Raw genomic sequence first — 12,909 nt, forward strand, 5'->3', positions numbered from 1 at the left:
GTCAACCATCATCATAAAACAAGATATGGACTAACGGTTTAATGAGAAGCTAGTTTGTTCTGTAAACCCTCACCTAAGTTAAATTTTAAAAAGTTATAAAAAATAATAATAAAATAAAAATCTCATTTTACAAATCAAAAAAAAAAAAAAGATTGGTGGTTCGAATCCACCCAGCAGCGCTTCGGAAGAAAGGCCTGGAGATCTGCTTCCATAACGATTACAGCCAAGAAAACCCTATGGGGTACAGTTCTACTCTGTAACACATGGGATCACCATGAGTCAGAATCAACTGGATGGCAACAGAGTTTGTTTGCTTGTTTGGCAGCTTATAAATAAGCTTGATTTAGAAATACTGCTGCCACCAGGCAGCCCCTGTTGTATTGGGAAGCCCACAGTTGTGTATTTAAAGAAGAAAGCTATGCCTTGTGTGGGGAGAAAGAACATTACCAAGTCTGTGGCCCAGGATGGGGACAGTGTGCCTTATAACTTAGCTCAGGAACCCAGAATTAGGTATCAATCCCAGATCAATTGGGAGCTTTGGAACAAGGTCGTATGGAAACACGTCTTCATCTCTCACAGGTGATGGATGATAGCGTGGTGGCTCACCAAACCTGTAAGACAGGAGGTGAGCCATCAGCCTCGCTGTGCTGATTAGCACAGGTGTTGAGGGCAGAGGGCAGGATTCAGCCGTGCTATTCTTCTGTTCCCCCAGGCCACCTCGGCTCTGGACTGTAAAGACAGCTTGCTGGGAGGTGTCCTGAGGGTCCTGGTGAATTCTCTGAGCTGTGATCAGAGCACCACGTACCTGACGCACTGCTTCGCCACGCTCCGAGCCCTCATTGCCAAGGTAAATGCGGGCTGCTGGTTTTCTGGCTCTTAATGACGAGTAGGGTTCGTCTAGCTGCACACTTCTGTCTCAGGGCAGCCAGACCCCACAGTGTATCAGGGGGCATGACAGCTTCCCAGGAGAAAGCAGAGGCAGTGATTCCACAGAAAATCCCTACAAGGCGGGAAAACGGGCTCTGCCGCCTGAAATGTGGGCCCAGCTGTAGGCATTTGCAGCCGCCACTCACAGAGGGTCTAGGATGTGCGTGCAGACACCAGTCAAGTAGCTTTGCCTTTCAACTTGTTTAATATCGGCTCTGAGTGGAATGAAAGGAGCACTGGTGGTACAATGGTTAAGCGCTCAACCGGTAACCAAAAGGTCGGCGGTTCGAACCCACCCAGCAGCTCCACAGGAGAAAGACCTGGCTGTCCGCTCCGATAAAGATTACAGCCTAGGAAACCCTATGGGGCAGTTCTACCCTGTCCTATAGGGTCACTAGGAGTCGGGATCAACTCGGCGGCACACAACAAGTACGTCAAAAGCCCTACACGTGACAATTATTAGTAAGTCTTATGAAATATCATGTCATAAAATGCCAGGAGGTTTAGAAAGAAACTTCCCGCAGCCTCAGGGATGTAGATTGTCCTTAGGTGAAATGGGCCGGGGAGGTTACGTCTTCCCCCTTATTGAACGTCTCGTTTGGTGCCTTCTACGCAGGATTGTTGAAATTTAGAAAGTGGAATTCTCCTGCCCTCCACCATCAAGGCCACTTTCCCTTTCTGGTACCAGTAATTTTCAGGAGCCCCAAGAAACTAAGAATAATCCCTCCAAAGTTGTGACTTCGACAGTGAATGCAACCCAGCTAGCAATGCTGTTATTAACGCACCCTTAATGTTGCTCGGCCGCTAACCAAAAAGGCAGGAGGTTGGAGTCCACCTGGAGGTGCCTCAGAAGAAAGGCCTGGCAATCTATGTCCGAAAGACCACAGCCATTGAAAACCCTGCGGAGCACAGTTCTACTCTGACACACGTGGGGTCTCCAGGAGTCGGAGTCGGCTTGTTGGCACCCAGCTTTTACCTTGGTTGTTCAATTCGTAATTAAATCTTGAGTCAACTGCGTTGCTTCAGCCCATCTTCTGACTCAGGTGGCTCGTTATGTTTAGGGACCCGTGTGTTAACTCTTCTGGGCTTTCTGCTTTGCCAAGCAGACCTTTGCAGCTTCCAGCAGGCTTCTAGCGCAGCAAGCAGGTAGGTGTGCCAAGTGCTGGCTAATGGCCCCTGTGTCTCTCCTAGTTCGGAGACTTGCTGTTTGAGGAGGAGGTGGAGCAGTGTGCAGACCTCTGCCAGCGCGTGCTGCATCACTGCAGCAGCAGCATAGATGTCACCCGGAGCCAAGCCTGCGCCACCCTCTACCTGCTCATGAGGTTCAGCTTCGGAGCCGTCAGTGTAAGAGCTCAGACCCTCTGGGGACCCGGTGTCCATAGAGACAGTCAATGCAAGGCACTGATCCAGAGGCAAACAATGAGCCAGAGTTTGCAGTATTGCCGTTTACGTCTGTCCTGTGGGAAAGAAACAGTTGAGTGTAGAGATGGACAACATCTTTAGTTTGAATTTGCATCTGAAAGTGAATATCAAGACGGGGAAAACAGTAGTTTCCAGCGGTAGGTTTCAACAGGAAATGAATGAATCTGTGTAGATTCAGAGTTATCAGCTGTGGAGGGAAATGTAGGAGGTAGGCTAAGAGTGCCAGAGATGTTGTCCTGTAGTCTAGATTCTGATTGGCTGGCAGCAGAGCAGCCTGTGGAAGAGAATTTTAAACCGTCAGTATTTGTTAAACGCGGGTTTCCATCAAAGCTTAGCAGCCTTTGGAGTTCAGCTTGGTTGCAGTCAACCTTTGCTCTTGTATGTCTAGATTTGGGTCTGTTCTTTTGGAATTTCCATTTGGGGTCAAGTTCATGAGTGTGCCTGAGCAACAGCAAAAGATAAATTGGCCCATGGAAGAAAGGCAGGGTCCTCAGAATATAACAGGGATGACTATTTGCAAGTCTTTAGGACATTCCTCAGGGACCCTTGGGATAGCCGTATTTTTCCACGGGCCTGGAAGGAAAGGGAACAGAAAGTGGCTGCCTGCCTGGAGTCTGAAATCTCAGAAATCCTTGCCCTGGAGATGCCATTTCTCTCTGCAGTTTAAATAAAGCCCCAAGAAGAAGAATCTTGGCCAAAAAGGATAAATCCTATGGCCCAGTGTTACAGGAATATTCCAGCCAGCTAGCACGGAAGCAGCCCAATCCTAAATTAAAATTTAAAGGGAGCCGGATGGTACAAGCAGGATTTATGTCGGAGCACTATCCATTTAAACAGTCAGCTGACTTTTGTGCAGAGTGCAGTTCACATTTCACTGAGAGACAAGGAAGCCAGGGAGACTTGCGGGGGTAAGAAAAACAACTGGCTCTTGTTGGTGTCTGGCTCTACGGACTTCACCTACCTAACAGCTGAGTGCCTCTTCTTTGCTCCTTTTTTTTTTTTTCTTCCTGGTGCAGAACTTTGCAAGAGTAAAGATGCAAGTGACCATGTCTCTGGCATCCTTGGTGGGCAAAGCACCAGACTTTAATGAGGAGCATCTGAGAAGATCCTTGAGGACGATTTTGGCCTATGCAGAAGAGGACACGGCCATGCAGACCACTCTCTTCCCTGCCCAGGTGGGCTGAAGGCAGGCCTGGTCTTCTCCAGGGTTGGGCATCAGCCAGTTATAAACTCGCAGATATGTATATATAGTCCCCATGAGTCAGAATCAACCCAGCAGCAACGGGTGAAATACATATACATATATATATACAGGGGCCCTGGTGGCACAGTGGTTAAGAGCTCAGCTGCTAACCGGAAGGTCAGCAGTTCGAATCCACCAGCTGCTCCTTGGAAACCCTATGGGGCAGTTCCACTCTGTTCTCCCATAGAGCCACGTGAACCACTGACCTTTCGGTTGGCGGCCAATCGCTTAATCATTGCGCTACTAGGCTCCTTGGAAATTTGTGAGAACAATAATCTCTTCTGTCTCCATTACAATGCCTAATGGAGTTCTAGCATGTCTCATTTCTCTTTTAACTCCAGCTCCTAATCTAGAGCCTACTATATATACACCCACTCCTCAATTATTGACATGGTTAGGTTCCAAAGACCAGGTTGTTATGCGAAAATTAGCGTTATGCGAAAACGGAGGATGCCCACATCAATCACAAAATGGAGGATGATTACATTATTACATAACTGCCAAATAACATCATAACAGAACCGCCAACCACTGAAAATCATGGCCCAGCCAAATTGACACATAACCTTGACCATCACAGCCAGCGTGACTGTTGCTTCACACCTCGGCGTTCATTACTGCCAGACGTATGTCGTTAATGCACAAAATAGATAGTAGATTTTTTTACTGTTGTCATAAATGTGAAATGCTGGATAATGAGATAGTCAGTAAGTGAGGAGTAGGTGTAGAAGGTTCTCAGTTAAGTGTGTACTGAATGAATGACTGAGTGCTTTTCTTCCTTCCTTTGGTCCAAGAGCCCTATTTGCTGAGTCTCTCCTGTCCTCTCTGTAACGCTGCGTTGTCCCTCTCAGAATCTTCTTCCTCTCCCCTTCTCTCCCGTTTCCTCTCAAGCATGGGCTCTCTCCAATCTCATCATGTGTGCAGAGGTATTTACCAGCAAGGCTAAGCAAAACACAGACAGGTTAATGGAGGCCTTCGATGCCTTACCCCAATGCAGTGAATCCAGTGGTAGAAATTTTAAGGCCCAGCAAGCTGGTGCAGAGGAGAGGGGGCAGGACCAACGTTCTGCAGCCGAGCCCCTTGTCAGGGTCTGCAGACCAATCAGAGTCTCTGATCCTCTCTGTGCTTCAGGCTCTGCCGGCTTCTCCTCTGCTGGCTTTTGTGATTAAGAACAAGTGGTAGCAAGAGGTTTGAGACTTTGAGTCGGTGGGAAGATCCAGGAAACTCCTGAGACGTGGTACCCAAGCTGAGGTCCTAAGCTGCCTCCTCCTTGGATAAGAAGCCCTGATGTTCCAGTGTAGAGGTTAGGACTTTTCAGGTTGCAAATAACTGAAACTAAGTTAAACCAAAATGTGGTGGAGAGGGAGATAGAAGGATTCAGGGCTAACTCATGGATCCCAAGGGCTGACTCACATCTGGACCTCAGAGCATCTGGCCCAGTGAAGATGAAGGCCAAGAGAATCCCGTCTAGACCCCCCTGCAGCTCTGATCTCTCCTTCCCCCTGCACTTCCAATGATACCTGAACTCCTCACTAGGGCTGCAAAGCCAAGATTGTCTGGGTACCGCTGCTTTTTGCAGGTGGAGGAACTTCTGTGCAATCTGAATAGCATCTTATATGACACCGTGAAGATGAGGGAGTTTCAGGACGACCCTGAGATGCTTATGGACCTCATGTACCGGTAAGCTTTTCTGGAAGAAACCAAAACAGGGTCACAGGAAGGACTAGGATGTGTCGCTGTGGAGCTGTTACTAATGTGATCATCACGGGCAACGTGGATACACTGTTTTGGATGACGTCCAATAGAAATTAATGGAAATTAAACATTCAGAGTGGGTTGATTCTTATACACGTTTTCAAAAACATCTCCCTAATTCAAAGTGAGGAACCTAGTTCACAACACTGTCTTCTACTTTTTGGATTCCCTGGGTGGTGCAAATATTTAATGTGCCCGGCTGCTAACCAGAAGGTTGGCAGTTCAAGTCTACCAAGAGGCACCTCAGAAGAAAGGCCTGGTGATCTGCTTCTAAAAATTCAGCCATTGAAAACCCTATGGAGCACAGTTCTACTCTGACACGCATGGGGTCGCCATGAGTTGGGGTCGACTCCATGGCAATTGGTTTATCTTCTACCAACCATAGAAGGAAAGAAAAAAATGATCAATTCTTATGCAAATCATTTCCTATATGGTTTTTCCCCAATCAGTTTTTCAAACGTGTCTGCATAGTTTTACTTTAGGAACCGTGTTTTACTCTGGAATTTAAAACCTGGCCTTGCAGTCCTGGTTCCGGAGAAAATACTTACAGGGACAAAACTACTCTGATACACATCGTAAGAAGGGGAATACTTTTGTCTTCTGTTATTATTTTGAGAGAAGTAGACTGCTGGGGATCCATTCAAATCTACAGCGTTCGATCAGGTCCTTTATCCCCATAAAGTTTTTGTTGGTGGTGTTATTTTGTGCCAGCCAGTCGATTTCGACTCGGAGCGATGCCATGTGACAGAGTAGAGCTGCCCCATACGGTTCTCTAGGCTGTAATCTTTGTGGGAGCAGATCACCAGGTCTTTCTCCCACAGAGTGGCTGGCAGGTTTGAACCACCAACCTTCTGGACGGCAGCTGAGCACTTAACCATTGCACCACCAGGGCTCCTATAAGGTTTTTACTGAATGCTATTTCGTAGGCTCTAGCACACCCTAGACATGGCATGAAGACAGCTGGATTGATAAATGTTTGCTTTTTCTCTCATTTTCTAAATATGTAGCAAAATTGTTGGCGGGATAGGGGGGAACTCACGGGAAAAAGTGACCACACACCGTAGAAGAACAGTGTCATGGGCCAGGTGTCCCTGAAACTCTTCCTCACTGTCTTCAGAATTGCCAAGAGCTACCAGACTTCTCCTGACCTGCGGCTGACCTGGCTCCAGAACATGGCAGAGAAGCACACCAAGCGGAAGTGCTACACGGAGGCCGCCATGTGCCTGGTGCACGCAGCCGCCCTGGTGGCCGAGTACCTGAGCATGCTGGAGGACCACAGCTACCTGCCCGTGGGCAGCGTCAGCTTTCAGGTGAGGCGCGAGCTCAGCTTTTCATTCGGAGCCATGGTTCCCAAGGGGAGGCAGTTTTGCCACCCCCGGGGAACAATCGGCCGTGTCTGGAGACATTTTTAATTGTCACAACTCGGGGTGGGGAGAGGGGGCTACTGGCATCTAGTGGGTACAGTCACAGGACATCCCTCCAACCAAACAGTTATCCAGCCTTGAGTGTCAGTAGTAGCAATCCCTTTACCATCTTGTATTTTAAAAAAAAAAAATTATCGTCTGCTATAATAATAATAAACCTGTTGCCGTCAAGTTGCTTCCGACTCATAGCAACCCGATAGGGTAGAGTAGAACTGCCCCATAGGGTATCCAAGGAGCAGCTGGTGGATTCGAACTGTCAACCTTTTGGTTAGCAGCCAAGCTCTTAATCACTGTGCCACCAGGGCTCCATAATAATAATAATAAATTGCTATCAAGTCAACTCTGACTCATGACAACCCCATGTGTGTCAGAGTAGAACTGTGCTCTGTAGAGTTTTCAATAACTGTTTTTTCACAAGTAGATCATCAGGCCTTTCTTCTGAGGCTCCTGTGGGTGGACTCAAACCTCCAACTTTTCAGTTAGCAGTCAAGTGCCTTAACTGTTTGTACCACCCAGGGACTCCAAATAATGATATACTGTAATATGATATTACTACGTATAATACAATATTATTAACTAATATAATGTTACTATTATAACAACTAATAATACTATCATAATGGTAGTATTTACTATATATACTCATAATGGAGTCGATGGGCACTTTAGAAACTCCCAGACACCTTTGCACGTGTGATTTCACTTGACCTTCCCCAAAAGCCTGTGAAACAGGAAGATATTAGTAGGGCTGTCCCACAGATGAAGGAACTGAGAGAGAAAGCAGTTAAGGTCACTTGAAGTCTTTCTTTGGTCACAAAGACCTGTGGTTGGCACAGTAGACTGACAGCCGTAAAAGTGTTTCTCAAACATTGGACAGTGACACAGTGGCTCCAACAGTGGGCTCAAGTATAACAACGATTGTGAGGATGGCGCAGGCCCGGGCAGTGTTTTGTACTGTTGTACGTGGGATTCTATGAGTCGGAACCGACTCAACGGCACCCAACAACAACAACAGCAGCAAACGTTGGAGAAATGTTTGCCCTTCTGGCCTGTTCCTTCGTTCCACTTCCCAACTCTGTAATGCCCCACTCTCTAATCCAAAATCAAGAATGAACCAAAGTGATCTGGGGTGGAAAAAGAAAAAAGGCTGAATCAGTGCTTCTTAGGAAAAGCTGACAATGACCCATCGTTGGCAAGGAACTTGTCTGCCAAACCTGAGAGCTGGCTCCGACGCGGCGGTACAGTAGCCACTTGGACAGCTTGTACTGAAGAGTTTAACGAAGTCTTTCAAAACAAAACAAAACAAAAACCAGTTTTATAAGTAGTTTGTTTTTTTTTCGAAGATACGCTCTTTAGAGATGACCATCCCTGAAACCATGAACGATACAGCACCAGAAATAAGCTCGATTCAGTCCAGACTTCCAGAGTCACTTACAGGCGTTTGCATTATTCTTGTTGGAATTTACGTAACTGATTTTATGAATGCCTTTGTTTTCATTATTGTTCTTCCAACACAATTTTGTGATGCTGTCCGTGTGAACCAGCCAGAGAAGACAGTTCAAAGTAACTTTCCCAGGCTTCGAGAATAAGTCACCAAAACTATCCCTGGTAGAGCCAGACTTCCTGATTTCTAGAATGCTGTCCATCTGCCCAGTGGGGTATGGCCTCCTATGATTAACTCCTCTTTTGTCCCCAGTAACAAAAATATTTATTCTGTGATTCCACTTTGGCAAATACATTTTATCCTCAATCCGGAGCGCTTGTTATATGCCCCTCTGAAAGCCAAGAATTAGATTGTCAACCAGAAGCATAAAACATATTACGTCTGGTTTTGAATCACATAAACATGAACCACAACATTATAAAAATTGTTTGTGATGGGTCCGCCTCTTTCATCCAATTTATTTTGGCCATTTGGTGTAATCAAGAATAAATATTATAGTACGACTTGCAACTCCCAGAAAATCTTGAGGTTGACCACTTAATGTCGAATCGTGTCCTCCCCTTTTGTTGTTTCATTAGCTGAAGTATTTCTTATAATTCTTTCGCGCCCCTTACCCAACTGATATATTTTTATTGTAGTAAATATATAAATACACAAAAGCACTTTTGCCATTTCAACATTCTTTCCATGTACAATTCAGTGACTTAACTGCGTTCATCATATTGTGCAACCATCACCACTATCCATTTCCAAGTTTTTCCATCACCCTGAACAGAAGCTCAGTGTCCCCTAAGCAATGAGTCTCCCTTTTCCCCTCCCTCCCTCCCACCCCTGGTCACCACTAATAAACTTAGGTCTGTAGACACTTGCCTATTCTAGGTATGTCCTGTAAGTGAAGTCATACAATACCTGTCCTTTAGTGTCTGACTTACTTCACTCAGCGTGACGTTCTCAAGGTTCGTCCGTGTTGCAGCACGGATCAGAGCTCCATTCCTTTTCATGGCTGAGTAATATTCCATCGTGTGGATAGACCACGTGGCTTACCCATTCATCTGTTGATGGACCCAGTTAATCCATTGATTTGCTTACAACAAGACATGCTGAGGTGAAACAGAACGCATATTCCACAGCTAACAGGAAAATTCCACATTGTCCTTGCACAGGGCATATGGCTGTATCTTTTCCTATATCTCTATCCATTCATTCATTCTTTTAGGTAACATGTACAGAGCACTTATCCTGCCCCATGGATTTTCCGTTCTAGCCAGAGGAAGAGAAGTCAACTCTTCCATTCCTGATTCAATTACGAGTACGGGAGGTGCTGTTTAAAATCAGCACGAGGTGCTGTGAGTGTTGATAATGTGACCTCGCCTGGCGAGTCATGAGGCAGCGGTGGTTCGGTGGTAGAGTTTTCACCTTCTGTTCAGGAGACCCAAGTCTGATTCCCGGCCAGTGCACCTCATGTGCAGCCACCACCTGTCTGGCAGGGGAGGCTTGTGTGTTGCTTCGATGCTGAACAGGTTTCAGCAGAGCTTCCAGACTCAGACAGACTAGGAAGAAAGGCCTGGCAATCTACTTCTGAAAATCAGCCAGTGAAAACCCTGTGGCTCACAATGGTCTGATCCACAACCAATTATGAGGATGGCGCAGGACAGGGCAGCGCTTCGTTCCACTGTGCGTGGGATCATCAGGAGTTAGGGTCGACTCGACACAGCTAACAGCAACAACCTGGGGGTCTGAGAAAGCTCAGAGAGATGGGGAAGGGGAGGGGGAAGGCAGAGAAACCACAAAGCTTGACGGCTTCATGAAATACAGAACATGGTGAGCTAGGTGTTCTCTGCCACAGAAGAGAAGCCAAATTGTGTTGATGCTTATGGATGAATTCCCTTTTCTTTCAAAGGAGACATGCCAGGTCAGTCTAGAAATGTATGGTTGCAAGTGACAGAACACTCAGCCCAGCCTACCCTAAGCCAAAAATTCAATTCACCATCTCACCTGATGAATGTGAGCCAGAGAGCACCCACTTCAGGCCAAACTGGCCCTGAGGCCGAAACCAGGTCACCAGGCCTCGGAGTCATCACCACTTCCTGTCGCTGCCTTCTACTTCCTTCTCCACAGGCTCTGTACTGGCTGTATTCCAGGAGACAAGAGAGATGCTCACCTCCTGCAGTTGCTAAGGAATTCTCAGAGCATCTTATTGGCTCTGACTGGGTCATGTGCCCATCCCTGAACCAATCATAATGGCCAGGGAAATGCAGTGGTCTGATTGGCTGAGCCAGAGTCCTAGGGCCACACCTGGAGTTAGGGGTGGTTCCCCAAAAGAGAGTTAGTATACTCTACCTTAGGAGGATGAAGGAATTCTGAGCGTCATCAGAAACAGATGCTCGGTGTTGATTTCTTAAACACCCTGTGCTTTCGTTTCCAACCTTGTTCTGCTCCAATAAACATGAGCCTTTGGAAGAGAATTATATAATGGGGGTAAATAAATCTGTGCAAGGAAAATAGCATTGAGGCCGGTGGATTCCAAGGAACTGAGCTATCTGAAGGTCGGTGCCCCAGGGTATAGTACTCATTTCACAGATGTGGATGAGGATGCTGTGACTTTTAATTCCTGAATTCTGAAGCCAGGATAGTCTTCCCGGAACATATTCCCTCTGACTACCGCTTGTAAGGCCATGAAACTTCAAATCCGTTCTCTGCACGTGGGAAATTGCATACAATTCTGGTAGTATTGGTTTCCTGGGTTATTAGATTCTTTCAGCGGAATCTCCTGGACCTTCTGTTTTCTGCAGTTCAGAAACAACAGAGTAGAGAAACCAGTTTTGGAAGAAAGACTGGTCACAAAGGATTCTGAGAACCTCGCTGTAAGAATGACATGGGGGAGGAGTCTGACCTCCTCCAACCCCACAAGGGGGAAGGAGAACCGACATCAACAGTGCAAAGCTGACTCCCATGAGGTGGAGGCCAGACAAGCCTCTTCTGTCTGCCATCTTTACTAATTCTGACACCAACCATCCCTCACACAGCACCCTCTACTTCTCTGCTGAGTTCGATTATTCATTGCAATGGCCACACACATCTCACAGACCATACTCACGATTATGGGGTTTAGTAGGAAGTAACAGTTACACTTCAGGCTCAAGAACACTCAGGATACAGTTCTTCCATCACGATAGCCTCTCCCCAGCTGTACTCGCAGGCACACCTCTCCCTGGTCCTCAGTCTCTGCCCAGAGGCACTCAGCTTTCTCTCTCCGTGGGCTGGGAAGCCCACCACACTGTCCCCTGCTGCCGAGTCTCTGCTGCTGGGCTCTCCTTCCTTGGTGGTGGTGGACTCCTCCTCTCTGCCCTGGAATTAACTCTCTTTTAAGGCAAATCTGACCAATCCCCTTGGTAGGCCACAATTACCCTATCACACAGTCACTTGGGTGGGAATTACAAGACCACGGCTAGAAAAGCCACACACAAAGTAATTAATCGCACCGCACCCCTGAGTTCCTAAAACCGCATTACGATATCAGATGTGACAGGTCAGGGCAGTGACAACTGTCTCCTTGTTTGTTTTTTCAGGAGCTTCTTTTTTGTTGTTATTGTTGGAACTACACATAGCAAAACACACACCAATTCAACAATTTGTGGGTGTCCAATACAGTGACATTGATCACATTCTCTCAAATTGTGTAGCCGTTCTCACCCTCTACTGTCTCCTTGTTGATGGCTAAAGTTGAGTCACTTGATCTTGTGAGCCAGGCCAAAAGGCAGATGGATTTTGTCTCATAAGCTGGCTCTGATTCGCTGGCAGTGGCTGCCTGGCGCACTCTGCTGAAAAGAACTTTGAGGCCACATCTAGACTCCACAGGAAAGAGTACTATAGTTGGTGAGTTTATGCAGGCCAGAGACTTCTGCAGGCTTATGTCCCAGGCACCAGCGGTCAGGTGATGAGACGAGTGCAAGGTCGAGAGAGAGAGCCAGCTTTCTCAGAACATCCGTTTATATACTGGAGGCAGGCCACACCCCCAAGGAAAGCCCCCTTTCAGCTGATTGGCTGCTCACATCAGATCACAAAATGGAAGGTAGTTACTTTGTGTCTGCCAAACTATGAATCATAGCCTAGCCAAGCTGACACATAGCATTAACCATCACAGAAGGCTTCCTATTCCTCCCGTGATCCACCTGCATTTCCTCTATAGCTGTGCGCCAAGTCAAAGAAAATGACTCGACCTGTCAAGAGGATGGAGAGGCACTGCCACGGCCAGGACTAGGGGGAGACAAGTCAAGCACCCAGGTGTAGAATTTAAGGAGGTGCTCACTCTCAGGGCTGAGCAAGTGCAGAGTTGGCACTGAGAGGGAGTGCTTCCTTAAATTTTGCACTCTGAGTGCTTCACTTGCCTCCCCCTGGCCCGGGTCCCTGGATTCCCAACCAGAGACTCTGAACTCTGTAGTTTACATAAAGGTGTATTGTGCAGAAAGGAACAAAACGTTTTGGACAAAACATCAATGCTGTATCACCAGAAAAGCATCCATAAGGAAGATGTTCTCCTTCGTGGTTGTCGTATAGTACTGTGGCTGTTCACCTGAAAGTCAATTCAGTAGTAGCAACCTACTTCAGAACGAGCCCCCACGCTCCCCGAAAGTGGAGGTTCCCTCAGCTGCTGAAACAAGGCATCTCAGTTAACTGTTAGCTGGTCTTTGCCT

At 47.0% G+C, this 12,909-nt stretch overlaps 1 protein-coding gene across 3 annotated transcripts in view; it reads left to right on the top strand.

The window, feature by feature from the left end:
• DOCK8 (dedicator of cytokinesis 8) overlaps positions 1 to 12,909 on the top strand; it is a 227,026-nt gene that overhangs the window by 188,367 nt on the left and 25,750 nt on the right. For all 3 annotated transcript variants that reach the window (XM_004373530.2, XM_023728576.1, XM_023728577.1), the window contains 5 exons: positions 713 to 847; positions 2,119 to 2,271; positions 3,366 to 3,524; positions 5,172 to 5,272; positions 6,465 to 6,657. In XM_004373530.2, the coding sequence (XP_004373587.2) occupies positions 713 to 847; positions 2,119 to 2,271; positions 3,366 to 3,524; positions 5,172 to 5,272; positions 6,465 to 6,657 (741 nt within the window). The remainder of the gene's footprint in view (positions 1 to 712; positions 848 to 2,118; positions 2,272 to 3,365; positions 3,525 to 5,171; positions 5,273 to 6,464; positions 6,658 to 12,909) is intronic.

The sequence above is a fragment of the Trichechus manatus genome, unplaced genomic scaffold, assembly GCF_000243295.1.
Source record: "Trichechus manatus latirostris isolate Lorelei unplaced genomic scaffold, TriManLat1.0 scaffold00025, whole genome shotgun sequence".
Taxonomy (NCBI): domain Eukaryota; kingdom Metazoa; phylum Chordata; class Mammalia; order Sirenia; family Trichechidae; genus Trichechus; species Trichechus manatus.